Below are 27,707 nucleotides of genomic sequence, written 5' to 3' on the forward strand. Positions count from 1 at the left end.
AGTTTATAGTTTTTATAATTATTTAGTTTTCTAACATCTTTCTGTCTCACTCGGCAGCAGGGCACAATAAGGTGTTCTTACCAGTAAATGTGGGGCTTAGAGTCCTATTTCTCTTTTTTAGTTCGAAAACCAGGGCAGGAAGAGCAGGGTCTGAGAAGGTAAAGATTTTGCTTAAATAATTGACTAGGCAATACATGTCGTGGAGCTATTTCAGGATAAATTGGGTCCTAGCTCTACATGATTATTTTCCTTAATTCTAAAATTCAGTGTTTCACTTTACTTATTTATTTGCATTATTAAGATAGATCCAGAAGAGTTGAGTTTTCCTTTAAGCTGATTACATATATACAGATAGTTGGTTGCAAAAGTATTTATTTGATATTCCAGTGTGCCCTATTTAAAGTGATTGTGTGTTAACAGTTATGTAAATGTTCCCCATTAAAGCAGGTTAGATGTTATCATAACTTCTTGACTGGCTAAGCTAGTTTTTATCATTTTTTAATGTAACCCTAATTCTAAAAAAAGTTGTGTTTTAGTTAATTGCACATGGCTGCTATAAAGCGTTTAATGCGTTGGGCACTATAGTAACCATGTTTTAAGTACAGCAGAAGTGGCTCCACGTGTTGGCTTTTGCAAGGAATTATAAAAGTCATTGTGTAAACCTATCCTGACTTGGTGCAGTATGTCCATTTTGAAAAGCCACGTGCAGATTTGAGATTTTGAGATTGGAGCTCACGTAGAAAGATTGAGGTAGCAAAATATTTTTAAAATTATTCTCTGATGGCCTCAATGATAATGCTTTAAGAGTACATAAAGTTTTGAATCCCCCCTCTTTTTTAAATAGACTGTGAAGACTGCTGAGAGACACTTGCAGTCCAGTCACATAAGTGTAATAAAGAAATATTGGTCCTCATGGAAGAAGAGCAAGATTTACCAGAGCAACCAGTAAGTATTTCCTTTAACAATTTAAAGTTGATTGTAGAAAAGCTAATCTTAAGAGATGTTAAATATTATTCAGTTGTACTACAGATTCTAAATCAGAAATAAAATTAAGGAAAGGACTCCTTAATACTTTCCTTCTAAGAAACGATGTTCTGTGTTCCTAAATTCATATTTTGCTAACTTAATGCCAAGGACTTGCTTAGAAAATTCAGCATTACAAAATAAATATTGTCTTTAGAAGTGTCATTTAAAAAAAACAATGGCTACTCTTACAGTTTTTAGAAAATAAAAGAGGACATCTATTTACCAAACAGTATATACCATTTCTGCCAGAAAATCTAGTTTTATCATTACCTAAATTTCCCTGACTTAATTTTTTTAAAGTAGTAGTAGTAGTTGAAGAAAGTATAATTTGACCACTAGCTAATTCTTAAAAATAGATAAGACCCTCGAGAATAGGTTGAATTCTTAATTTCTTTTAAATATTTAACATAAATAAATAAAATCATTTTAAATGTGCCCAAGTGATACAGATTTATTGCCTTGCCATGGCTTTTTTGTTTTTTCCGAAGTGTTTTTTGACCCTTAGCATTTAAAAAAGGAAGGTAATAGTAATCATTCTATTAAGATACTTTTGTGTTAAAGAATCTTTTCCTTTTGGCTTGACCTTCTTTTTCTGAAATTAGATAAATACTGATTCAATTTGCTATTCAATTTGCTCTCCTGAATGAGCCTCTTGCATTTTATATTAAGAGAGAATATAGAGTGGTACATGTTTACCTCCCTATGAAAATCCAACCTAAAAAACTTTGAATTTTGAAAGCAGATAATAGGGTATGTTTTTCATGTTCTAGATGTATTCTTTACATCAGTGATACATTTTTAATATTTTACTTTATGTTGAGACATACTGGTGCATACTGGTGATTCTTTTGCTATTAGTCTTTTAGCCCCTCACTTAAGTATAAAACTAGGAAGACATAAGCAGTTGGTAAAAGGACCTTTTGAAACATTTAAAATGTCATCCCATATCCCTGGTGGAACATTAATAATCAGGGAAATGGTAGGGTTAAAAATCATCCTCAGCGGTGTATCTAAGATATACACTATAAGAACAAATAGCTGAATTAGAGACACTAAAGGTACCAAAGAAGATTCTGTCATTGAGTTTTTAATATAGTAAGACAAAGGTCTAGTCATAGTTTCAAAAGACTTATGTAAGTGTTGACATACTGTTGAAATGAGTATTGTTGTTAGTCACCCCTTACCTATTTAAGGTAATGAGAATTGTGAAGCTGACCTGGTGGTGAGTCATTTTTTCCTCTCTGCTTCATTTGTTTGCTGTTCTGTTCAGTATCTATAATATGATGTGCAAAATCTGATCGTTACTTCAGAGAGAGTTAAGAAATTAAAGTGCTTTAAAAACAAATTTTCTGGGAATTCCCTGGTAGTCCAGTCACTAGGACTCTGTGCTTCCACTGCCAGGGACCTGGGTTCGATCCCTGGTTGGGAACTGAGATCCCACAAGCCAAGTGATGTGGCCAAAAAATTAAAAAAAGAAATTTTTTTTTAAATACTAAAAAAAAATTTTTTTTAAACCCACAAATTTTCTGCTGACTATAAATGGTGATTGTCATGAGGCATCTTTTTTTTTTTAATTGATTTGTACCTGGGTCTTAATTTATAAATTTATAAAGGTGATTGAGTGACTACATGAACAGGTCAGTGCCATTGAAAAAAAGAAGAAAAAAGAAAGTTTGGACTTCCTTGGTGGCACACTGGTTAAGAATCCGCCTGCCACTGCAGGGGACACTGGTTTGAGCCCTGGTCCAGGAAGCTCCCACGTGCCGCGGAGCAACTAAGCCTGTGTGCCACAACTACTGAGTCTGTGTGCTACGACTCCTGAAGCCTGGAAGCCTAGAGCCTGTGCTCTGCTACGAGAGAAGCCACCACAATGAGAAGCCCGTGCACCACAACGAAGAGTAGCCCCTGCTCACCGCAACTAGAGAAAGCCCATGTGCAACAACGAAGACATAACGCAGCCAAATAAATAAATAAATTTATTTTTTTTTAAAATTTCATGTTACATTTCTCTTAGAGATGAGAGATGTAGCAGACCACACAGGGTCACGGGGGTGAGCACCAGTGTCATTCAGGAGGCAGAGATGCATAGGGGAATTGTAAGAGAATGCATAGGCTACAGCCTTAATTGAGGTTTCCACAGGCAAGGTGAAGCAACGTAACATAGGGTAATTGTTTATTTAGGATTGGCTAGTTTGAATAATTGCAGAGGGTTTTGGGGTATAGAAGCTATCACTAGGTATCTGATTTCACAGCAGGGGAATATGGTTCAGAGTATGGTTCAGAATATAGGCTCTAGATTGCAGGGGAGATGTAAGCAACTTTGGCTCTTAGTTTGGCACTGTGATTAGTGGGTGCTGAACAGACAAATATAGAATCTAAGAAAATATAGAGCATTTATTAACTGTTAAAAATAATTAGAATAAGAAGAGTAAATGTCAGATGTTGAGGAGTAAAGCTAATTTTCACAGGCTGTAGTAGAAATCTAAAACTTGAGTGGAAAGAATGGTCCTGTCCCAAGTTGCTGATGATAAAGCCATGATTTAAAAAAAAAATTATTTTATTGAGGTATAGTTTATGAGGTATATACAACGTTATGTTAGTTTCTGGTATACAGCAAAGTGATAAGTTATACGTATATATAATAATTTGCATCTTCTGATCCCAGACTCCCAATCCATCCCTCCCCAACTCCCCTCCCCCTTGGCAGCCACAAGTCTGTTCTCTATGTCTGAGTCTGTTTCTGTTTCATAGATAAGTTCAGTTGCATCGTGTTTTAGATTCCACATATAAGTGATATCATATGGCATTTGTCTTTCTTTTCCAACTTACTTCACTTAGTGTGGTATCTCTAGGTCCATCCATGTTGCTGCAAATGGCATTATTTCATTCTTTTTTTATGGTTGAGTAGTATTCCATTATACACACACGCACACACACGCACACACACACACACACACACACACCCCATACCTTCTTTATCCATTCATCTGTCGATGGACATTTAGGTTGTTTCCATATCTTGAATAAAGCCAAGATTTTTAACCCTGCTGTTTACTTGTGTATAAAGAGAGATGTTGCTGATGAGCATTACTATTGGAGTTATTTTAATCACATTGTCTCCTCCTTATTGAGTTATCCCTTTCTTGTTTCTGTACTACTTGCTAGCTCTATCTCAAGATTGTTCCAGTCATTGTTCACAATACAACATAAATCCTAGCCTCAGGTTCTCTTTCACTTTCCCCTATTGCCAGTCAGTCCTCAATCCTCTGCAGTCAGAAATGGTTCTATCTATGGTCATCATTTACCTTGACATCACTCCATCTTTTTACCCTAGTCTTCATCTTTCTCAGCTACTCTGAAGCAGCTCATATTATTGTCCAAACTAGAACTCTTTTGTAGAGTGAAAGGAGGCACTAACCAAACTCGGTTTTAGGATAGGAGGTATAAATTAACACTGTTCCTGGCAAACTGGAAGCACTTAAAAAACTCCTTTATAGCTATCAGGGTGCTCTTTGAGCTCAAGTTTTAAAAGGACATATATACATAGGAAAATTTTTTAGAAGAATATACACAAAACTTAATACTGAAATCATGGAGGTTTGGGGGCAGAATAAGGTCTTTTATATTTTATTTTATACATATCTGTATGGTTTGGGTTTCTAAAACTATGAGCATATGTGCCTTTTGTATTTAAATATTAAAAAGAAATTAGTAATACTGTAGACAAAAGAGGTGGTACATGATTACAACCACAGTGTACTCTAGGCTAAAACATGGAAAAGGAGTGAAGCTTGGGAAATATTGTTGATTGAGAGCAATGAAAAGGACCCTAAAATTTGTATTTTTGTCTTGGAGAATAAAAGGATGGAATAAGTGGCTAAGAGAGAACGACTGTACTCAACCCCTAATTTCTTTTTGTCTTATCGATAAAGGAGAGTAATCTTTGGCTTCCCTGGTGGCACAGTGGTTGAGAGTCCGCCTGCCGATGCAGGGGACACGGGTTCGTGCCCCGGTCTGGGAGGATCCCACATGCTGCGGAGCGGCTGGGCCTGTGAGCCATGGCCACTGAGCCTGCGCGTCCGGAGCCTGTGCTCTGCAACAGGAGAGGCCACAACAATGAGAGACTCGCGTACCGCAAAAAAAAAAAAAAAAAAGGAGGGTAATTTTCAAACTATAAAGGATACCATATCAATTAAAAATGTTTTATTTCCACATTTATAAGCAGGTACCTAAGTTATTTCAAATGAGTTCTAATTCTCTAGACTCCCCCCAGTAAAAAGACTGGGTTTGGTGCTCCTTCTTTGTGTTCCATAGAACCTTGAACTTCTATCAGAATCATTATTTCACTGTTTTATTTATTACTTTTTAAAAATTTTATTTATTTTTGGCTGCGTTGGGTCTTTGTTGCTGCGTGTGGGCTTTCTCTAGTTGTGGTGAGCAGGGGCTACTCTTCCTTGCATGCGGTGGCTGCTCTTGTTGTGGAGCACAGGCTCTAGGTGCACGGGCTTCAGTAGTTATGGCACGCGGGCTCAGCAGTTGTGGCTCACGGGCTTAGTTGCTCCGTGGCATGTGGGATCTTCCTGGACCAGGGCTCGAACCTGTGTCCCCTGCATTGGTAGGCGGATTCTTAACCCCTATGCCACCAGGGAAGTCCCTGTTTCACTGTTTTAGAAATTATCTATTTCTTTTCAACCAGACTATAACTTCCTTGAGGTCAAGGACTGTATTTTGTTTATCATTATATTCCCTTTCAGGAGGGCTTGGTAGAGAACAGTCAGTTGAATGAATGATAGCGTGAATATGAACTAGAATTCTCACTGTAGGCATTTAACATTGGAGAATGAATCTGCAGTGTATTTTTCTCTCACATTAGTCTCATGTGGATTGACAGCTTTCCTGGGCCAGTCTTCCATGAAGGCTTCTTTCATCTTTGATGCTGTTATCTTCAACTGTGGCCTCCATGGTTGCCAAAGAAACGGAAGAGAGGATTGGAGAATCACATGAGATGTTTTTAAGGGGTAGTTGTAGAAGTGGCTTATGTGGTTGGCTCCAACCTGACAGCAAGGGGGTCTGGAAAATGCCATCAATCTGTGTCTTAGTCTATTCTGGCTACTGTAACAAAATGCTATAGAATTGGTGGTTCATAAACAATAGAAATTGATTTCTCACAGTTCTGGGGTCTGGGAAGTCCAAAATCAAGACACCAGCAGATTTGGTGTATGGTAAGGGCCTGCTACCTGGTTCATAGACTGCCATCTTTTTGCTGTGACCTCACATGGTGGAAAGGGAAAAGGAGATCTCTTTCTTTTTTTAATTTATCTTTTAATTTTTTTGCTGCACGGCTTGCGGGATCTTAGTTCCTCTGACCAGGGATTGAACCTGGGCCCCCGGCAGTGAACCTCCTAACTACTGGACTGCCAGGGAATTCCCAGGAGGCCTCTAATCCCATTCATGAGGGCTCCAGCCTCATGACCTAATCACCCCAAAAGCCCCACCTCCAAATTTCATCATATTGGGGATAAAATTTCAAAATATGAATTTTGGGGGAAGACACAGACGTTCAGTCTATAGCATCCTGTGTGCCCAGGAACAGGAAAAAGACCACTGAATATTTATAAGTGAATCTACAGTAATCTTCTCTTTGGTTCACCTGTTTCATTTTTTACATCTAAAGAACAATATGTAACTCCTTACCCCACACATTCCTCTTAAGAGAAACAGCCCCAGCTTCCATCAGTTGTTGAATCCAGATCAAATCCAGAATCTGATGCCCACTAGTTTCTACTAGGTCCAGATGTGACTTCTTTTGGACGGGTACCTGTGAACTTAAAAGACATGTTTTTTGCCTCCCATCGCAAGTCACACCCCACATGCAATGGTGGAGCAGGCAGTTGTCTCTGCCACGGGTATTTACCTTTCTAGTTTCTAGTGATTTAGAATGCTTACTCTCACTCTCCACATACTCATTTCCTTATGTCAAGTTCTGGAAGTAAAATTAATAATTAGATGACTGTGGGCTTCCCTGGTGGCGCAGTGGTTGAGAGTTCCCCTGCCGATGCAGGGGACACGGGTTCGTGCCCCGGTCCGGGAAGATCCCACATGCCGCGGAGCGGCTGGGCCCGTGAGCCATGGCCACTGAGCCTGCGCGTCCGGAGCCTGTGCTCCGCAACGGGAAGGCCACAACAGTGAGAGGCCCGTGTACCGCAAAAAAAAAAAAAAAAAAAAAAAAAAAAGACTGTTGGTAAGCACAATCAAAGAAAATAGCATTAAATGTTTTTTGTGTATAATTTCATCCAGGTTATGATCAAGCCCTTTCCCCTTCTAGAATATAGAGTATGACTTTCTAGTAAAGAGAATGATACGCTTTGTTTGACAGTGGTGGATAAATTCTGACAAAAACATCTTCCTTTTTATAGGCTTCATGCAGACTTCTGTTGGATTTATTATTCCCAAGATTATAGTTTACCAAGCCCTAGTATGATTTAGCCTCTTGTTAAAACTTAGGAGGCACTATAGTTACATACTTGAAAGTCATATCAGAATAGTTCTGGAATGACATTTGAGATGCATAATGTAATTTTCTTATCTAGAAGGTGGTATTTCTTAATCTGGTCTTTGAAATTTTGGAAATTGAGCTTTGTTTTTGCTGTTTTTGGTGGTAACATTAAAATTTAACAATGTCTTTGTCTTTCATAAACACCTCTCTCTCATTCGCTCTCCCTTGCCACCCGCCCCACTACCACCACCAATTTCATCTTCACAGCAGGCCTGTGAAATAGTCATAGTTTTCTTTTACAGTTGAGAAAACAGATGTAGAGAAGTAGACATACAGTGAATTAACTCTCAGAACTGAGCCTTGAGCCTGGATATTCTGAATTTGTTTATTGGGTTATATGTATTCCTTTGCGCTGTTATATCTAAAGCCTGATTTTTTTTTTTTTTTAAAGCAGAGGCACAAGTAGAGCTCTGATTCATGAATTTGCCAGTGGTTCTTCCTTTTTGTGTAACCTTTAGTCATAACATGCCCGTAAGATTGTCATTTTTTTAAATGACAACTTTATTGAGATACAATTCACATCCATTTTAAAGTATACAATTTGATGGGTTTTAGTATATTCACAGAGTTTTGCAACTATCACCAGAGTCAATTTTAGAACATTTTCATCACTCCAAAAAGAAATTCTGTACCCATTAGCAGCCACCCTTCAATTCCCTCCCTCCCGCAGTCCTAGGCAACTACTAATCTACTTTCCTATTGACCTATTTGTGGATATTGCATGTAAATGGATTCATAAAATATGTGGTCCTTTGTGACTGGCTTCTTTCACTTAGGATAATCTTTTCAAGATTCATCTGTGTTAGCATGTATAAGTACTTCATTCCCTTTTACTGCTGAATGTTTCATTGTATGGATTTATTTTATCATTCATCATTTTATTTATCATTATTGTATTTATCTGTTCATCTGTTCATGGACACTGGGGTTGTTTCCACTTTTTGGCTATTTTGAATAATGCCGTTAGGAACATTCATGTCCAAGTTTTTGTGTGGACATAAGTTTTCATTTCTCTTGGTTATATAGTCAGGAGTGGAATTTCTGGATCATATGTAATAGTAACTCTATGTTTAACCTTTTGAGGAACTGCTAGACTGTTTTCCAAACTAGCTGTACTATTTTACATTCTGTCAGTTTCTGGATTGTATTGTTTGAACCCATCCTTTTTGTAATCCAGTGAAATCTGTCTGTATCCTTTTAGTTTACCTGCCTCTAGTGCCAAGGTTTCCTATCCCTGACTTACAGGAGGACATAATTGCCCAAATCAAGGCTAACAATGGGCTGTGAAAGGTACAAAATTAGTTGATAACACATTTTCCTCCCCCAGACGTTTTTGTTTGGTAGATATGTCTTTAAGTACATTTTCTCCATTTCTATTTATGAGTACATACTCTTTGTACCGAGTTGGCACTGTAGTAAATAGAAAGTAAAAAAGCGTAGTTCTTACTTGAAAGGCCATTATGGTATATTTTAAAATTTTGCTCCAGGGCTTTTTTTTTTAGTTCTCTAGCTAAGTTTGTTACTCTGTGGCGCTAATAAAATGAAGACTGATAAATTAGATTCCTCAGTGCTCTAGTTTTTTTATATGGATTACTGTTAGGAGACCATAGACTGTTTTAAAATTATTTCTTTGATCGCAAAGAAGGTCTTTGGGTGAGCTAAGCATAGATTCATCACCACTATTGGAAAATTACAGTATTATCTGACCTTATGTAAATACTGTCATCTTCAGGTGGGAGGGGCAGCACATTTATATTATAGCAAGAGCCTGTATTTTGTCATTTGTGAAATGACATAAATAGATAAACTAGAAAGTTTAAGTAGATAAACTAGAAAGTTGAATTTTTCTTATCTTTAGCCTTGCAGTTTCCAGTCAAAACGTGTTTTCCAGCGTTACTCCACCAGCACATTTTTCTCCTATGCCTTTCAGTGAGGTTATGTCATACATTTGTAATACAATTAAATTCTCTTGTCACAGTATGTATACCATTCTGGAATTCCTTGACCTCCTGGTTGGTTTTGGTATCTTTTATCATACAGAAGTTTTGAATTTTTGTAAAATCAGTCTGTTTTCTCCTTTATGGCTTTTGAATTTAATATCATGCTTAGTAAGGGTTTATCTACCTCAAACTTCTTTGTTTTTTTCTTTTTTCTTCATATGCTTCTATAATTTTGTTTCTAAATTTAGAGGGTTTTTTAAAAATTTATTTTTAGCTGTGTTGGGTCTTCATTGGTGTGCTCAGGCTTTTTCTAGTTGCAGAGAGCGGGGGCTACTCTTCGTTGTGACGCACAGGCTTCTTGTTGCAGCGGCTTCTCTTGTTGTGGAGCACGGGCTCTAGGCACGTGGGCTTCAGTAGTTGTGGTGCACAGACCTCAGTAGTTGTGGCTTGTGGGCTCAGTAGTTGTGGCTCTCAGGCTTAGTTGCTCTGCAGCATATGGGATCTTCCCGGACCAGAGCTCGCACCCATGTCCCCTGCATTGGCAGGCGGATTCTTAACCACCGCGCCACCAGGGAAGTCCTGGCAGGTGGATTCTTAACCGCTGCACCACCAGGGAAGTCCCTAGAGGGTTCTTTTTTAATGCCCCTTTTTTCTTTATCTTTATTGGTACCTTTGAAAATTTAGGCAGCATTATATAATGAGTTGATATGCCATAAGCAAATAACCAAGAGTATTTGGTTTTATTTATTTTGTCATGTTTTCTCATGAGGAGTGGCTGTCCATGAGAAATTGTATGGGCCTTGTATTTAACTTGTATTTATTATTTACCTTGTCTGAATTGTTAAATTTAATCATATTAAATAGCTATATTCCCACCGGATATGTTTATTTAAAATTGTTTAGCAAAGTTGCTGCCTCTGTGAGTTCTTACTCTTTGTAGTGGTTGGCAGTACTCTTTGTCAGCTTGAAATACTTTAAGTGTTCATAATTTGTATGGCTAAGCACACTAAGCATACTTCTGCTATAACTAGTAATTCTAATCAGAAAACTCTAAAATCAGATTCTTTGTCATATAAAAAAACAGGGGAAACTTAGTAGTATTAACCATTGATCTTTCATTTATGGATTCTTAAACTGTTTCAATGAAAATGCTTTTACCTTAGAAGGAATTAGAGAAGGTGAAAATATGGGGAAAAAACAGTATAGTGTGAAGAATATTTTTTAGATTACTGGTAACCTGATTAGAATTTATTTTTATTTTTGGCATGTAAGTAATTTGAATATAAAGATATTTCTGTTAACTAAATGATTAGATGATAGTGAGATTGCCATACTTACTGTTTGAGAATAAAACTGTGTGTCTAGTAAAATTTTAAACTAACCAGTTTATATCCGAGTTTGGATACCTTATCCTGGTAAACATTCTGTGTTGAGTAAAAATCCTGGTAAACCTTTTATTTACCTTGAATCTGAAAAACACTTTTTTCATTTAAAAAAAAGAGAGAGCCTCATGTGAAAAAAAGTACATCTCTAACTCTAAAATATAATAGGGATTAATAAAATAAATCTAAGGGAAACAAAAGGAAACAGTTACCCTGTAATTTATTCGTTAATATTAGGCTGCCACTTGAGTAGCTAGATGATTTTAAAAACAGATCAAGACATTGATGCTTTTGTATAATTGTTTTACAGGTGAAAAAAGCCAAGATGCAGGAATCAGGAGAGCAAACTTTAAGGTATACAGAGTTGAATTTCTTTCTAATGACCTACTTATAATTGTTTTTACATGCTGATTAGTATATGGGCATGATTTGTGTTGACTACCCTCTTTTTGGTTTTTAGCATCAGTCTTTACGTTTTGAAATTATTTGGTTTAAGGTGAAGATTTTCCTCTAAAAGTTTGTCCTTGAAACACATAGGTGCTGATTTTCTTCATTTATTCATTATTTATTCAACAATATATACCAATCTCATGGTATCTCTCAGATCCTGTGATATGTGGAAGAGACACAATGGTGAATATTCTTCAGTCAGATGTACTGTATACTTAATAGGGAAGACAGAAATAAGGAAAATCCAAGGGGTTAATCATTAATTACCAAATGGATATGGGACACCTTAGTCATTAGCTTGGCTCCCCTTGTTGAAAAGAGGCAGCTTCTTTGCATATCATGCTCTGGTTTCCACAACACCATGATTTTCAGTTGTCCACAGTTCTTACCTTCTGTTGTTTGTCTACCAACCATATGAACCGGTAACTGCATCACCTCTAACATCTAAATTTTAAGAATCCTACTCTTATACCACCACACACACTATCATTCCAGCTTATTTATTCTATTGTCACACTAGCCCTGTGTCTTATACACTTCCAATTAAATGATCTGTCATATTTTCACTATCAAGCATTGACCCTTTCCCCAAAAAAGACTTCAGTAACTCCACTTTCCCCTTTTCCCAGCTCCTGGGCAACCATCATTCTGCTTTTTGTCTCTGTGATTTTTGAGTACTCTAAGTACCTCTTATTAGTGCAATCATAAGTTATTTGTCTTTCTGTGACTTGCTTATTTCATTTAGCATAATGTCTTCATGGTTTATCCATGTTGTAGCATGTGTGAGAATTTCCTTCCTTTTTAAGGCTGAATAATACTTCACTGTATGTCTATTCCACACTTTGTTTATCCACTCTTTAGTTGGTTGTGTTAATTATTGACAAGAGTTCTAGTGAATGAGAATGAAATATTTGTGGTGCTTACTTTTGGAGTTTGGGTGTTTTTGCTCTTTTTTGGAGGAGGGAAATTTTATTTTGGAGCATTTATTTTAATATACACACATTGTTAAGTAAAATTTATGTTTATATAACTGAAAATAATTATATTTTGAGACAGTAATAATTTTTCTAGATACAATAACTTTAAATATTTAGCAAAGTACTGGAGTTAATTCACTGTCTTGGTGCTGTTGTTTCTATTTAATCTCTAGATACTCAGTTGAATAGGTAGGGGATTTTGCTATAAGATTACAGGACCATAGGATTTTAGGCACTGGTCCATTGTATGCCAGACCATACAAATATACCTTCTAAGATACAGGATCTAGAAATAGTCTTTCAACAGTGGGTATAACAGTGAACCCCAGACTTATTCAGGTACACGTAGAAGACCAGTCATTGTAGTCAGAAATGTGAAGTTCTTGTCTGGGTTTATACCTTTCTCCTTGGAATCTTATTTAATTAGGCATAAGATGGGGCTCAGAAGTCTGTATTTTTACCACTCAGGTAATTATAAGAAATAAGCCATTTTGGGAAACAATGATGTAACTATTCAGTATGACCCTTACCCTCAATTCCCATAGTAATATCTTGGTTGGTATATTAAGCGCTATTCCAGAAGTACAGACAGTTGAGTAAATATATTAAAATAAACTTCGTCTGGGGATTTACCTTTAAAAATTAATTACATCTTAGGGAAAATTGTTTGAACATTGAGAATATACCCGGAAAAAAAAAACTTTATTATGCTTGAATATTAGAGGTCCATTCAGAAAAGATAATGAGAGCTTTAAGAATTTTGGTGCTGTGTATTTTTTTTATAAATAACATTTCTTTTTAAAATTTTTTTCTTTTTAAAACTACTCTTTCCAGATATGTGTAGTGTCTGGGACAGTGTCCTCCACGTCTCCCTAGAGTGTAGAACAGCAAAGCAGATTTCTTGCTAGGGAACATGAATGTGGGAAGAATACCTGGGCTGGGGAGAAGTTGTATTGTAATAATACTGGCTACAGTTATATTGTACTTTGTTCTAGTCTCTGTTCTAAGTACTTTTCATGTATTAACTCATTAATTTCTATAACAGCCCTAAAAGGTAGCTTCTATAATTATCCCTCATTGACAGTTGAAAAACTGGAGCACAAACAAGTTCAGTGACTTGCTTAAAGTCATAAAGCTAGTTTTGGCAAAGTGGAATATGAACTCAAGCAATCTGGTTCTAGAATCCACACTCTTAAGCACTGTGCTATACTGGTAGTTGAGAGAATATGTGGAGAGTGGAAAGTAAGGTAGAAGGAAGAGAGAGGACATTGTGAGGGATGAAAGTATAATCTCCAATTCAGAATTTCAGTGAGGATCTTCCCAACATTAAAGTGTCTAACATAATGACTTGTCCTCCCAGTTTACATGACTTATCTTTTACAGTTTCTCTTAATTTGTCTTACAAGTTTTTTTAAAAAGATGTTGCTAAGTTTTGGGAATGATAAAAATAAAAATTTGTTTATTTTTAATTGGGGGAAAGGAAATACAGCGGAATGTACCATTTTAAGGTTCAGAACCCCTTTTTGGAAGCAAGTGTGTATGATTTGAAAAAACTTGTCAAGTGATTATGAGGACCATTGTCTGAAATCAAGCATCTTCCTACTTCCCTTTGGTACTTTGGAAATAAAGTGACAGCAGTTTTTGGTGTTATGGAACTTTTCTTTTACCATGTGGTCTTCAGAGAAAATCCAACTTGCCTGTGGCTTAGGTGGAATTTCCAAGTGATAAAAAGATTGAAGTGATGACGAAGAACAGTAGAATGCTGAAGGTACTAGCCCTGGCCCTAGCTCTTTAGGTAGCCGCTAAAATCCAAGAATAAGTATTTCATAAAGTAGACTTACCTTGCCTCTTAACTTACCTAGGAAGAAAGGGTTTGATTTAATCACTTTTAGCAATGCAGCAGGTCAGTCAGGGGCTAATGTATCATTTTGGTTTTCCCAGTCAAGTAAGCAACTCCGAAGTCAATGATCAGAAACCTGAAACTTCAAGCCTTGCTTCAAACCTTACCATGTCGGAGGAAAGTAAGTACCATATTCTGTGCACCATGGAAGAGGTGCTCCTGTGACCAGGTGATGCTATTCTTTTATAATTGGTTTTCACTGATTGCCTTGTTTGTCTCAGAATATCCAGAATCCTTTCATTGCCTTGTTTGTGTGTTCATCCTTGTGCTCTCCTATAAGCCTTATTGACATACCAGCTAAGGAACAAAATCACATGGAATTCACTCCCCAGGGATTGGTGATTGTGTTTTTGTTTTGAGGTTGGATGTTCTAAAGGTAATAAATAGTGCCTTACTCAAAATCAGAAAAGTTTGTGGGCCAACCTCTGACTGTTCCTCCAGAGGGCTTGATATTTTTCTACCTTCCTAATAACCAAATAATTCTACCTATCCATCTAGGCCAAAAAAAAGAAAAGTAATCCCCTGAGAGCCCAGGATTGATACTGGGCCCTGAGGGAGATCCATCTCAGGTATCCACTTACCAACCCTTATTCTCTTGTAGAACAGTTATATTCATGCATTAGACAAAAATTTGTAGAATGTTCTTTTTTTTTTTCCTGTGGAGGCATGAGCGTTCTCTGACATATCATGGTGGTATGCTCCATAGGGCAAATAGTCCTCCTTGAAATTAAAGTAAGATCTTACGGAAAAAACCTGAACGAACTTTTTGGCCAACCCAATAGCTGTGCCCTTCCATATTTTCCCACACACTTTGAAAGGATAAATTTGTGTAAGACGCTTTTTGAAAAGACATTTATTTGGGGGATATATCTTAAGATGATTATGCTTAACCTTGTATAATTCCCATGTGTTAAAAAATGGTGTGCCTATTTTTAAAAAAAATGGTATGTCTTGAGTTGTATATATTATTGCCTCAAAGATGCTGTTCCAGTGGTTCTCAAACTTTCAACATACCTAAGAGTCATCTGGAGAGCTTGTTTGTAATGTAGAATTCTAGCCTCATCTTCAGTGATTATCATTCAGTAGACCTGATGTGGATGGGAATCTGCATTTCCAAGAAGATAGCTAATTCTGATACATATGGGAAACTGCTCTAATCAATGAAAAGTGTCTACTCTAATTTTTTTAATATCTCACTCATCCCCAAGAAAAAGGCCTGTTCCTTATATACTTCAGGGCCCAGAGGTAAGTTGTCTTCTTGCTTCTTGAAAAGCATTTCTCTTTTTTTCTCAAAAACTCTAGTTCCTTTGAAGTCTATATTTATGCCCCTCCCCCACATTTCTTTTTACCTCAGACTGAACTCCTAGTCATTTTGCTCTTTAAAGACTAGATCTTCTTTTTCTTCTCCATCCAGACTCTTATTATTCTTGGTAGTTTCAACATTCATGTAGATGACCTATCCAATACCCATAATGTCCTTCTTGTTTTCCTGTCCCTTTTTACTCAGCATAGATTCTATGGTTCTTTATTATAATTACTCCCTTACAAATATCTTCAATAATTTGGCCTCTTGTACTCTTCTTGCTAAACCCCAGCCATAATTTAATCCAACTCTCCACCTTCTCTATAAGTGCATTCAAATAGCTGAACATTATTGGATGAATTATACACCTAGCTGACTATTTACTCACAGGGCCTCAAGTGGGCACCCTACTACATTTCACTCATGAGTTTTACCTTTTAATATTTCACACCACTTCTTTCCTCTCGAAGCACCCATACTCATTCACCTTCCTTCATGCTTACCTGATGACTCCTTCTCAAATAGAAGCTCTCTGTGACAGGAAGCTCCCTTATTATCCTACCACCACCGGATCTTCAAAGCTACTTGTGTTTGTACCCATGTTATCTTCATTCTTGTCAGAATTGGAATAGCATTCTTGCTCCTGTCAAAGGTAAAACCTTTTATTTGTGCTTCATACCTGTCTGTTCTCACCTCCCCCAAGGACTTTGGTACTTTGGTACTTTGGTACTTTGGTTATCCTAATACCATTCCTGCATCATCATGTTCTTCTCTTCTTAATCCATCCTGTCAGTAAAGAGACATGATTCAGTATCTACCATCTTAAAACACAAAACCATCCTTTGGGTCCACATCCCCCGCTAGATATAGACCTTCTCTTTGTTCCATGACCCATTGGAACCTCTGGAAAGAGTTGCCCTCACTTGCTTTCTCACCTCCCATTCGCCCTTCACCCCTCTCAAATTTAGCTTCTGTCACCACTCTTCCAATGAAATTGCTTTTGTCAAGGTCATTAGTTACTTTCAGTAACTGAAAGTGCTAGTTCTAGTGGACATTTCTCTCCTTGTATCCTGCCTCCCACTATTTTTTCTCCCACCTTTCTCCTTTGCTGGCCTTTCTTCTACTATCTGAACTCTGAATGTTGGTGGGCCTCAGGGTTTGGTTCTAGTCTACCATCTTTGCTCTTTCTGCATCCTCTCATCCATTACTACATTACTTTAAATGTTTTATACATTGTTAACGAATTCCAAATTTGTATTTCTAGTCTGACTTCTCCCCTAATTTCATTTGTGAATCCAGCTGCCTACTTGACATCTCCACTTAGATATTTAAAAGGAAAGTCATACTTAAAATGTGTGAAAGCTTTTTATTCCCTTAGCCCTCACCAAATCTGTTCTCTTCCCGAATTTCCCCATATTTGGAAGTGGTTTCACTATCCATCTAATTACTCAAGCTGAAAACCTAGAAATTATCCTGTTTTCCCGTTTTCCTCATTCCTTACCTACAAATTTATCAGGATGTCGTGTTAGTTTTACCTTCAGGATATATTTCAAGGTTTTGCTTCATCTCCACTGCTTTTTTTTTTTTAACCAGTACAAAGTTAAACACATCCAGATTTATTTACACAAAGCTCAAGAAATTTGGGTTCTGTTTCCATTTTGTGTAATTTTATTCTGGGGTCTGGCTTTGTTGTGTAGCTGACATAGGTCATTGAAACTTGATTATCCCACCTCACATGCAATTTTTTGTCACAAGGGAACAGAAGACTTGGGTATTTAGCGCACATACAATAATGATCTTAATACTTTCGCAATTTAGTAGGAAGGCAGCTGTCCCACAGCTTGGCAAGGGGACAGAGAAGTTACAGATTTTAAGCAGATTATGCCTTGACTCTTTTTTTAAAAAATTATTTATTTTCTTTATTTATTTTGGCTGCAGTAGGTCTTAGTTACGGTACATGGGATCTTCCTTGAGGTATGCAGGATCTTTCATTGCGGCACATGGGCTCTTCGTTGCGGTGCGTGGGCTTCTCTCTAGTTGTGGCGCGCGAGCTTTTCTTTCTCGTGGTGCGTGGGCTCTGTAGTTTGCGGCATGCGGGCTCTCTTGTTGAGGCGCACAAGCTCAGTCGTTGTGGCGCGTGGACTTAGTTGCCCCTGGCATGTGGGATCTTAGTTCCCCGACTAGTGATAGAACCCTCGTCCCCTGCATTGGAAGGCGGATTCTTCACCACTGGACCACCAGGGAAGTCCCTTGCCCTGACTCTTGTTAAGTTCCCAAGTACTGCAAAGATCAAGTCTCATTCATTCTCTAGAGAAGTAAAAATTGGCCTGTATCTCCCAGGATGTTTTGTGGACCTCTTCTACAATTAAATTAAATCAGAGGAGGAGAAGGATTTGGGTTTTTGAATGTACTTGTCAGCAGAGAAGGAACCATTATGTAGAATTTCAAATGAACTTCCATTCTATGCGATGAATGCTAAGAACTTTAGATCTAATTGAGATCCCCTTCATTTTTGTCAAAGTGATTATGGATTAACGATTTAATCTGCAAATTGCCATTAAGTATTTTCAAAGACTTTGAACAATGGCAGTGGACAAGATTCATGATAAACTCACAGATGATGATTTATCGTACTGTTGGGCATGAATTGTCCCTGCATCTGATCTTGATCAGGGTTCCCTTTTTGGGTCAGACACTCAGGGAACCCAGCTGGACATAAAGTTAGTTGGTTCACCCTTAGTCCCTAATCACAATAGAGCAACCTCCTTTATAGTTGTTGAAGGAAGTTCTTGAACAGTTGAGGAGTCTGGTACAAGCTCTGTGTGATGTTACTCTGTCTACAATATGGACTGAAATAGTGCTAATGAATAGGATTCTGCTATCTGTCAAACTTGAGTTGAATATTTACAGTATTTATCCCAGATGAAATCATTAGGGTCAAGCCTCATGACGGTATCTATTCTGGATGAAGTCATGGAGGTGAAGAGGACACTAGCTGTGAAAGTCTCTTTACTTGATGGTTTATCAGAGTATTACATCAGTTCCTCAGGTGTGTGTCTGCTTTGCCAAACGTAAAGCCTTTACTACAAAGCTTAAAAAATAGTAATACAGAAGCATACTTAGGTCTTTCTGCTGTTGATTATATATAGCAGTAGCTACAGTTTTCTAATAAAATTGAGTTCTTGCTCCAAATCTGTCTTCCTGCAAGTCATTCTTATGACCTTTTATTCAGAATAGGGTAAGCACCCAGAGAATGAATAAGCTGAAGAAGTATAATGTGGTTTCCTAGACATAGATCTTGCATTTTAAGTTTGCCTATGAGCACAGCTGAGAGCTTAGGAAGTTGCTTCATCTATGGTTGTAGATCAGTGATGGGTGAAGGTAGAGGTCTGTTGGTACTGACTTTCGAGTGCTTTACCATACCCTTTGCACTCTAGCTCCTTTTACTGTCTCTAAAAGTCTCTAAACCCATTATTAGAAGAGTGAGGTATTTCCTACTGCATAGTCTTTCTAAATTTCTGATGCCCAAGTTGTATTCTGTTATTTAGTTTGAAAGACTATACAGTGAGACATGAAATTTCCCCATTTCATTTTTGAAATGTTCTAACTTTTTCCTGGTGATATCTTTCTTTCAGTTATGACATGCACCGATTACATCCCTCGCTCATCCAATGATTATACCTCACAAATGTATTCTGCAAAGTAAGTTGAATAATTATTTCAAAAATCTGTATGCTTTTTCTCTAGATTCATTGCAAAATTTAACTTGATATTTAAGTTATTAAGTTGACATTTAACTTATTTTCACCTTTCTTGTTCTTCCCTACTCCAGTTTTTTCATTCCCTCTAAATACAGTCTATATAACATCCTTTTAAAAAGTTGATGATTGTCTGGAATAGATCACTGTTACCCAGGAGCTTGCTCAAAATGAATAGGCACTGAAAAATGCAAAATACCCTTAGTGATGTAAACATATTACTGATTGACCTCTGCTCATTCTGTCTTTGCTCTACTTTAATAGAGAGATCAATTTAAAAAGCTAAAGCCAGCCTCAGACTGGGACTTCTCAGCCTAATCTATGTTCAGTTTATTGTTTTAGGAGTGTCCTGAAGAGTAGAACTAGGCTTGAGATTAAACAGGTTTAGTGGGTTGAAGTCATTAAGAGGCAATATTTTGGGCCTCATGGGGTAAGATCAGCATTTAAGGTCCACTAAGTTAATCATCTCCAAGATGAGTAGGTGCAGAACAGTGTGTATATCGAGCCAGCAGTTGTGCATTGATAGAGTGAGCCTACATACATAGATACATACAAGTGTGCTTTATTAAATTGGGATAAATTCTGATGTGCTTACATAGGCAGGGTACATAAGGAACACTCACCTTTGGTAACACAGGTGAGTGATATGTATGGGTATGTTATAAAAAAACTTTTTCCTTTTGAATTTTGCGTCAGTTAAAAAAATGAGCTAATTGAAAAGTCAGCTCAATGAGTTCTTCAAATTCTAACCTGGTATTAACACTAATAGCATTCTTGGGCCAGTCATTTTCATGTGGTTTTCTTCTTCTGTGAAATGACCGAACCTATTCTCTGAGATCATTATGAAGAAGATAAGAAAATAACTTGAGCTATAAAGACACTATATAAAAAATGATATTATGATCTTTATCATATCTGGAGGTTAATCCATTTGAAGTCACTAAGATTTTAAATCATTCCCACGTGATTTGATTAACAGCTACAACCTGAGCTATTTTCTGGTCTCAGATCTGGCTAAGAAGAATAGAAATTTTCAAATTCAGTCTTTTAGGGTCTACCGAGATGTGAATATTGCATATTCCAAATTCATTCATTTGTTCAAAAAATATTTGTATACCTGCTGTACTCAGGACACCTTATTAGCTATGTCTTCTATCTTTTTCCTTTTTAATTTTTTAAAAATTTATTTTATTTATTTATTTTTGGCTGTGTTGGGTCTTTGTTGCTGTGAGCGGGGGCCACCCCTCGCCATGGTATGCAGGCTTCTCACTTTGGCGGCCTCTCCCATTACGGAGCACGGGCTCCAGGTGGGTGGGCCTCAGCAGTTGTGGCTCTCGGGCTCCAGAGCACAGGCTCAGCAGTTATGGCGCAGGGGCCCAGCCACTCCGCCGCACGTGGGATCCTCCCGGACCAGGGCTCGAACCCGTGTCCCCTGCATTGGCAGATGGACTCTTATCCACTGCGCCATCAGGGGAGTCCCTATGCCTTCTATCTTAATGCAGACCTCCTTACCACTTAGCTAAAACCATCGCATTTTTTAATTGCCTCTATTTCAACCACCCTCCGCAATCCATTTTACAAAGAAATGTCAAACCAATCTTTATTAAAGAACAGCTCTGATCTTGTCATTCTTTGCTCAACAATTTCAGTGACTCCCAGTTGAACACTTTTAGCCTCATATTCAAGGTCTTTGCTGTCTATCTTCTTATACTTTGCCTTAATATAATATGTGCTCCTTGCAGGCTGAAGCCCTTCCTCTGTACCTTTGCCAGAGTTTTTCTCTTTTCCTAAAACACCCTTTCTCTCCCATTTCTGCACATGCTATCTGCTCAGCTTACAGACCATTTCTTTATAGTCTTCCTTCATTTTCTTCTTCCCCAAAACTGGGGGAAAAAAAATCTTTTCCTTTCTGAAACACCCCTTTCCCCCATTATGTTATTGTTATGATCTATATGGTACATATGACACTTTCTTGCTTATGAGTACAGCATAACTTATCAAATAAAATAACCGGTATCTAAAAATTCAGTGCATAAAATGTGGCACCATCTTATTCCATGGATAAAATGACGAGGTCATCTAGCTAGTTTAAAATCCCAGAAGTTTCACTGTTAAGTTCAAATCTCTAGCTAAACCTGATGTGGTTGGCACCAACTAGTGGCAGTACTCTGGCTTAAGTATCAGCAGGGCAATTCTGTGTCCTGTCTAGAACTTCCTGGATTTTATTAGTTATGTGACTTCTATTTTATAGGCTCGATCTGGGGATATTGGGCCACACCTGTACTCCCTGTTTTCTAATATGGTTGCTTGCCTTTTCTCTGCCAGCCTCACCCTCTTCTCTAAGTCCCACTTTCCCTCTCAGAACTTTAGTTTGGCCCTGAGGGCTAGGTGGAGAATGGAGCCAATTGCCAATCCTGTTCTGTCCAGTTTTATGTCATTTTAGGGTTTTATTCTATATTTAGACATAAGGGCATAAATGAGTTTAGTCCATACTTGCATCTCACATAGGGCCTTGCATGTGGCACACCACAAATGTTTGAGGCATAGTAACTGGACCTTGGGAGGAAGATATTTGAAGCTATTAAATTTTCTGTAAAATAGTTAGGTAGGTGACAGTAGAACCTGGAAAGGAAAAAATAATTCTACTTTCTGACCATAGTAAGAGACATTTTACGTGGCAGGTTAGTCTCCTCATTGCTGACGCTTTGCTGTTAGTGGTATAGCTATTTCCCCTACTTTTCTCACATGAAAGTTTTTGTTTTCTTGAACTTTTCTAGACCTTATGCACATATCCTCTCAGTTCCTGTTTCGGAAACTGCTTACCCTGGGCAGACCCAGTATCAGCCACTGCAGCAGTCTCAACCCTATGCTGTCTACCCTCAGGCAACCCAAACATATGGACTACCTCCTTTCGGTAAGGCATTCTATTGTGAGGAGTTGCTAAGAATGTTGATTTTATCCCCCAGAAATGTCCGTCTTTCCCCCAAAAGCGAGCACGGCTGATCAGGAAGCTGAGAGATGCCACGCTGTTCTTGGCAGAGCACCTGCTCAGGCACAGGTGTGATAGAAGTTGGGTATGCAACTTTCCAGCAGTATATTTGATGCGTGTCATATAAAATCATAACTTCTCAATACTCAGTTCTTTATCTGCCATAATGTAGCTATTTCCAGGATACTAAGTCTTGACTGTAAAGCTTGGAATCTTCAAGTGTTTGGAAACTCTTTGAGGAATTACAGTTGATTTGACTTACCATACAAAACATGATACCATGACAAATATATTTTGAGGTGGCTAATTTCTTGCTAAAACCAAGTAATCTACATATTCCGGATGGAATATACCTTATAGTTTTCTGCCCCCACCAACCCTGCTCTGTTTTGTCAATTTCTCCCTCTCCTTCCCTGCTGCCCCAAACTGATCAGTTGTTGCTCTGCTGAACCAGAAAGTCGTCTTAGAGGGGGAAATCCCCAATTTTGTACAACCTTATCATGTGCATAGAGAGGTTTGTTCTTTGGTTTTAGGTATCTTGTACATGAACTATAAATTAGAATGATTTACTAGAAGTCAGTTTGAGGTTCTTTGGGCACTTAATATCTGTGCTTTTTCTGTGTGTGTGTGAATTGATAGATATTGTCAGTGTGCTTTATTGCCCCTTCCCTGCTTTCCTAGAACTGGTGTCAGAAAATTAAGAAAATACTGTATTTTTTAAAAAATATTCAATATGTTAATAAAATTATAACTGTGTAGCCTTTATTGAAACTAGCTAGGAATTAGAAAAATCTTTCAGATTGCCACAGATTCTGGGTGTTGCTTGCCTTTCGTTTTGAGATTCCTAGTTTTCCTGGCCGATTTGGCTGCTCTTTTATGATACTGACAGCTTTCTTATCTTGAGGCTTGTTAGCATTCCTTAGCTCCTGACAACTACTAGAAACAAAAATTGGGGGTTATGTTTAATGGTAGTGGTAGTTGATAACTTCATGAGAGAAGAGAAACAGAAATGCTCTTGTTTTCCTGTTTGTACACCCATGCCTCGTGCCTGTCGGTATATACTAAACTTTTATGTTTCTGATATATTTAACCAGACAAGACTGAGCAGTCCTTTTGGAAGCAGGACTCTGTGAATATGTTTGTGTTTATTTCTTTTTGCATATATTAAAGCTAATTTATCAACAGCTGGCTAACAATAGGCTAGCAAGTATAAAGTATTTCACATTTTTTTTTACTCTCTGTTTTTATTTAAATTCTTTATTAGAAAGCCAAAAGCGCTTTATGACATTGTTGAACAGTTGATTGATCCTACTGTTCAGTGTTAAATAAAACTCCTATTATATCTCTGAACTCAGATTTTGGAATACCTAGCACAATGCCATGTGCATATAGGTCCTAGATATTATGGTATCTTTTATAATCACAGCATTTCTCTCATTTTAAAGAAAGAAAGAAAAATCTGTAAAATAGGTAGATCCCTGTTAAAAACTTGAAGGAAACAGTGTTTATTTTATATAGAAATATTGGTTATAACAGGCTCTTATTAATCTATTTCTGTTTAATAATTGGGGGTGAGGGAAACTTGTTTAATACGTTTTTCTTATCAGTAATTCAGAGAGAACTGTTCATTAGCTTAATTTGCCTTTGAATGATAGGTATGGCATATTCTTAAATTTTATAAAGGAAATTTTAAGGAAATGTTTATAATACTTTGTGTGTGTGTGTGTGTGTGTAATGCTTTTTAAAGTGCCTGTATTTTTGAAAGCCATTTTCTTATGTTTTAACACATGGCTTCTTTTCTTTTATATCACTCAGTTGTAAAACACTCCATTTCTTCCTGTATAGCACAGGGAATTATACCCAATATCTTGTAATAACCTATAATGGAATATAATTTGCAAAAAACAAAAAAACTGTATCACTATACTATACACCTGAAATTAACACAGTATTGTAAATCAACTACACTTCAGTTAAAAAAAAAGACTACATTTCTTTTTTTCTTGTGAAGATTTTGGTAATTTTATTATCTTAGTGTTACCTGTTAGCACTAAAACTAGATTAGCTAGTCTGTTATTTTATTTCAGATGTAAACAGAGCTTTAGAAAATCTTACTGTAAAACGATTGTATGTTATATATTTATACAGTAATAATATATTGTAATAATATTGAGTGCTTACTGCGCAAGCAGTATGCTGAGAATGAGTGCTTCACACTTTACATTACTTTCTTATGTAATCCTCAGGACCACCCTTAAAAAGTAAGTGGCAGCATTATCCCTTTTTATAGATGAGGAAACAGGCTTAGAAATATTAAGTGACTAACCTGAGGTCATACAGTTAGTAAATGCCTAGGATTAGAAGTGCACCCCAGTCTGTTTAATTCCAGAAGTGCTCATAAATTTAGGTCTGTATGAAAAAGTTAATCTCACAGTTGACTTTGAAATTTAAAAGTTTCCTCCTTTTAAAGAAGTGAGAAAAGACTAGAGGAAATCTAGGAAGCCCATATTATGACTAATCTTTAAAAGTAAAGGAATGGTGGTCATATCTTTTCAGGGCTATATAGAAATCTGGTGAGATGGTAGAATGAGGATTTGAGGTTCCAGTGATCTGCATGAGTACATGTGAGAGAAAGGGTACTCGTTCGTTTTTAGGGGCTCATAAAAGATTGGCTTAACTGCCATTGTTCTACCTTCTTTTAAAAGAACTTTAATATGAGATGGAGATTTGACAGTATGTATTGAGTCTTAAGGATGTTCATGCCATATCCCTCAGTAATTTTACTTTTAGGGATTTATCCTAGGGAATTAATTAGAGATAACCACAAAAATTTACTACCAAGATATTCATCACAGCATTATTTATAATAGCAAAAGACTGGAAACAACAGACATATTGAATTGAAAGGTATATGTTAAATTGCAGTGTATCCATAGAATGGAAAACTGTGTAGCCATTATAAATCATATTCTTAAAGAATATTTAGCGTCTTGAAAAAAGTTTATTATTAATTGAAAAAAGCAGTATATAAAACTAAAAATATAATATACCAAGTTAGTAGTTTTTAAAAATATGTACATAAAGAATAATTTGGAAGAAAAACTGAATGTTAACAGTACAGGCAGTACAGATTTGATCTCAATTACTAAGGAATCATGCAAAGTGAGGACACAGTTCCAGTGTGTACAGGTTTCAGTTAACACAGTCCCGTGCAAAAGTGAGAATTGTCTGTTTTTTTGTTTTTTTGCGGTACGCTGGCCTCTCAACTGTAGTGGCCTCTCCCGTTGCGGAGCACAGGCTCCGGACGCGCAGGCTCAGCGGCCATGGCTCACGGGCCCAGCCGCTCCGCGGCATGTGGGATCTTCCCGGACCGGGGCACAAACCCGTATCCCCTGCATCGGCAGGCGGACTCTCAACCACTGCGCCACCAGGGAAGCCCTGTCTGTATTTTTTGTGTGTGTGATGAGACTATGCAATTTTTTTCTTTTCACTTTCTATATTTTCCCAATTTTCTATAATATACATCTACTTATAGTTAACGAAAGTACTCAGATTAAATTACTTAGTATTTATAAGAGCTCATCCCAGTGAGGTATTAAATCAAGATATTCTTTCATGTGGTTTTTTTAGCATTTATATATACTTCGATTCTTTTTTTTGTTGTTGCGGTACGCGGGCCTCTCACTGCTGTGGCCTCTCCCGCTGCGGAGCACAGGCTCCGGACGCGCAGGCTCAGCGGCCATGGCTCACGGGCCCAGCCGCTCCGCGGCATGTGGGATCTTCCCAGACCGGGGCACGAACCCGTGTCCCCTGCATCGGCAGGTGGACTCTCAACCACTGCGCCACCAGGGAAGCCCTGTACTTCGATTCTTAACCAAACTAATCTTCTCTAAATTTCCACTACTCTGATATATATTACTGCAAAGTGAACTGCTCAGATTAGTTTGGTTAGTGACTAGCCAATAGGGGGGAAGTATTTGTGCTGAGAAACTTGGGTAGAGTTTGTGATAAGACCCCACTGTGGGGCAGCACGAGAACAGCACTCAGAGGCAGACTTCCTTTGCCATTTTTAGATCAGCTGCTGCTCTACATCAGGCTCTTGGTACTTAAAATGACTTGAGAAAGTCTACTTGTAGGCAAAGAACAGTGGACCAGGAGTCAGGAAGCCGGGATTTCATTTCTTCTTTGCTGCCGGCATTAGTGCTCTACAGTCACACCATTTGGTCATGCTACTTGTTACTTGGAATTCTGGAAAGAGTGCTTTTAAAGGAAGATAGACAGATAGATACACACACACTTAAAGAGCAGGGCTACAGTGATACTGGAGGCAGTGTCCATATTGTCTTTTATTCCTCTGTTCTTCATAAAATAATATTCAATAGCTACTTTATGTTTCTGCCCCAAAACATTCAAAACTATCTATTATTTTCTCTACTTGTCTTGGACATTTTGCACTAATTTCTGACCTTATAAGATGGACCAGTTTATAGAAATTTTACATTTTGAAACTTTAAAAATACATACTGAATAATGAAACTAACAAAATTCTCTCAGTTAATACTATTCTTATTAGTAAGATAGTATTTTAGGACAGTGTAATAATAAACATGTTTACAAACCCAACACCTCAGGTTCAGAACCTATTTAGAAAAAAAACACATTGATTACAATAAATCTGAAAGTTATTGTGACATTGAAAAGGCAAGTTGTTTCTATGTTTCTAAAAAGTGTGATAGTCAACCACCAAGAATCTTAGCACTAATATTCAAATTTCACATCATAAATGTTTAAAAAAACTACATTCTCAAATATTTTTTATTGTTAAATGTCAGCCATAACAAGGAATTAAGCTGTGGCTTACCTGGGCAGGACTGAAAATCATCATGAACCAAGGGGTGGAAGGGGGTGGAGGGCAACCCTCCTAATTTGTGCTATAGAGATGTTGGCATTCCTTAATCTCCTCAAATATGTTATTTCATGTGTTTAGTAGGTGAGAAAAGAATATGTCTTGTTTTTTTAATGCTTTAGTTTGATAAATTAGGAGTTTGGGATTAACACATACACACTACTGTATATTAAATAGGTAAATAACAAGGACCTACTGTATAGCACAGGAAACTATACTAAATATCTTGTAATAATCTATACTGGAAAAGAATCTGAAAAAGTGTGTGTGTGTGTAGCTAAATCACTTTGCTCTACAGCAGAAACTAGCAACATTGTAAGTTAACTATACTTCAATGAAAAAAAAAGTTTGAGACAAGGCAATTACCATGTTCCACTGTGAACCTTTTCAGATTTTAACTTTTTTTTTTTTTTTTTTTTTTTTTTTGCGGTATGCGGGCCTCTCACTGTTGTGGCCTCTCCCGCTGCGGAGCACAGGCTCCGGACGCGCAGGCTCAGCGGCCATGGCTCACAGGCCCAGC

The 27,707-nt window shown here is 37.4% G+C and overlaps 1 protein-coding gene across 12 annotated transcripts in view; it reads left to right on the forward strand.

Annotated features, from left to right (window-relative positions):
- EYA3 (EYA transcriptional coactivator and phosphatase 3) overlaps positions 1-27,707 on the forward strand; it is a 104,112-nt gene that overhangs the window by 36,294 nt on the left and 40,111 nt on the right. For 7 of the 12 annotated variants that reach the window (XR_012326557.1, XM_019938330.3, XM_073793390.1 and 4 more), the window contains 5 exons: positions 845-945; positions 11,215-11,258; positions 14,273-14,352; positions 19,170-19,236; positions 22,070-22,206. Coding sequence is in view for 11 of the 12 variants with exons in the window: in XM_019938330.3 (XP_019793889.1) it covers positions 913-945; positions 11,215-11,258; positions 14,273-14,352; positions 19,170-19,236; positions 22,070-22,206 (361 nt within the window). In the remaining variant the exon portion in view is untranslated. The other 5 variants (XM_073793386.1, XM_019938334.3, XM_019938333.3 and 2 more) reach the window with 5 other exon arrangements.

The sequence above is a fragment of the Tursiops truncatus genome, chromosome 1, assembly GCF_011762595.2.
Source record: "Tursiops truncatus isolate mTurTru1 chromosome 1, mTurTru1.mat.Y, whole genome shotgun sequence".
In the NCBI taxonomy this organism is placed as follows: Eukaryota; Metazoa; Chordata; class Mammalia; order Artiodactyla; family Delphinidae; genus Tursiops; species Tursiops truncatus.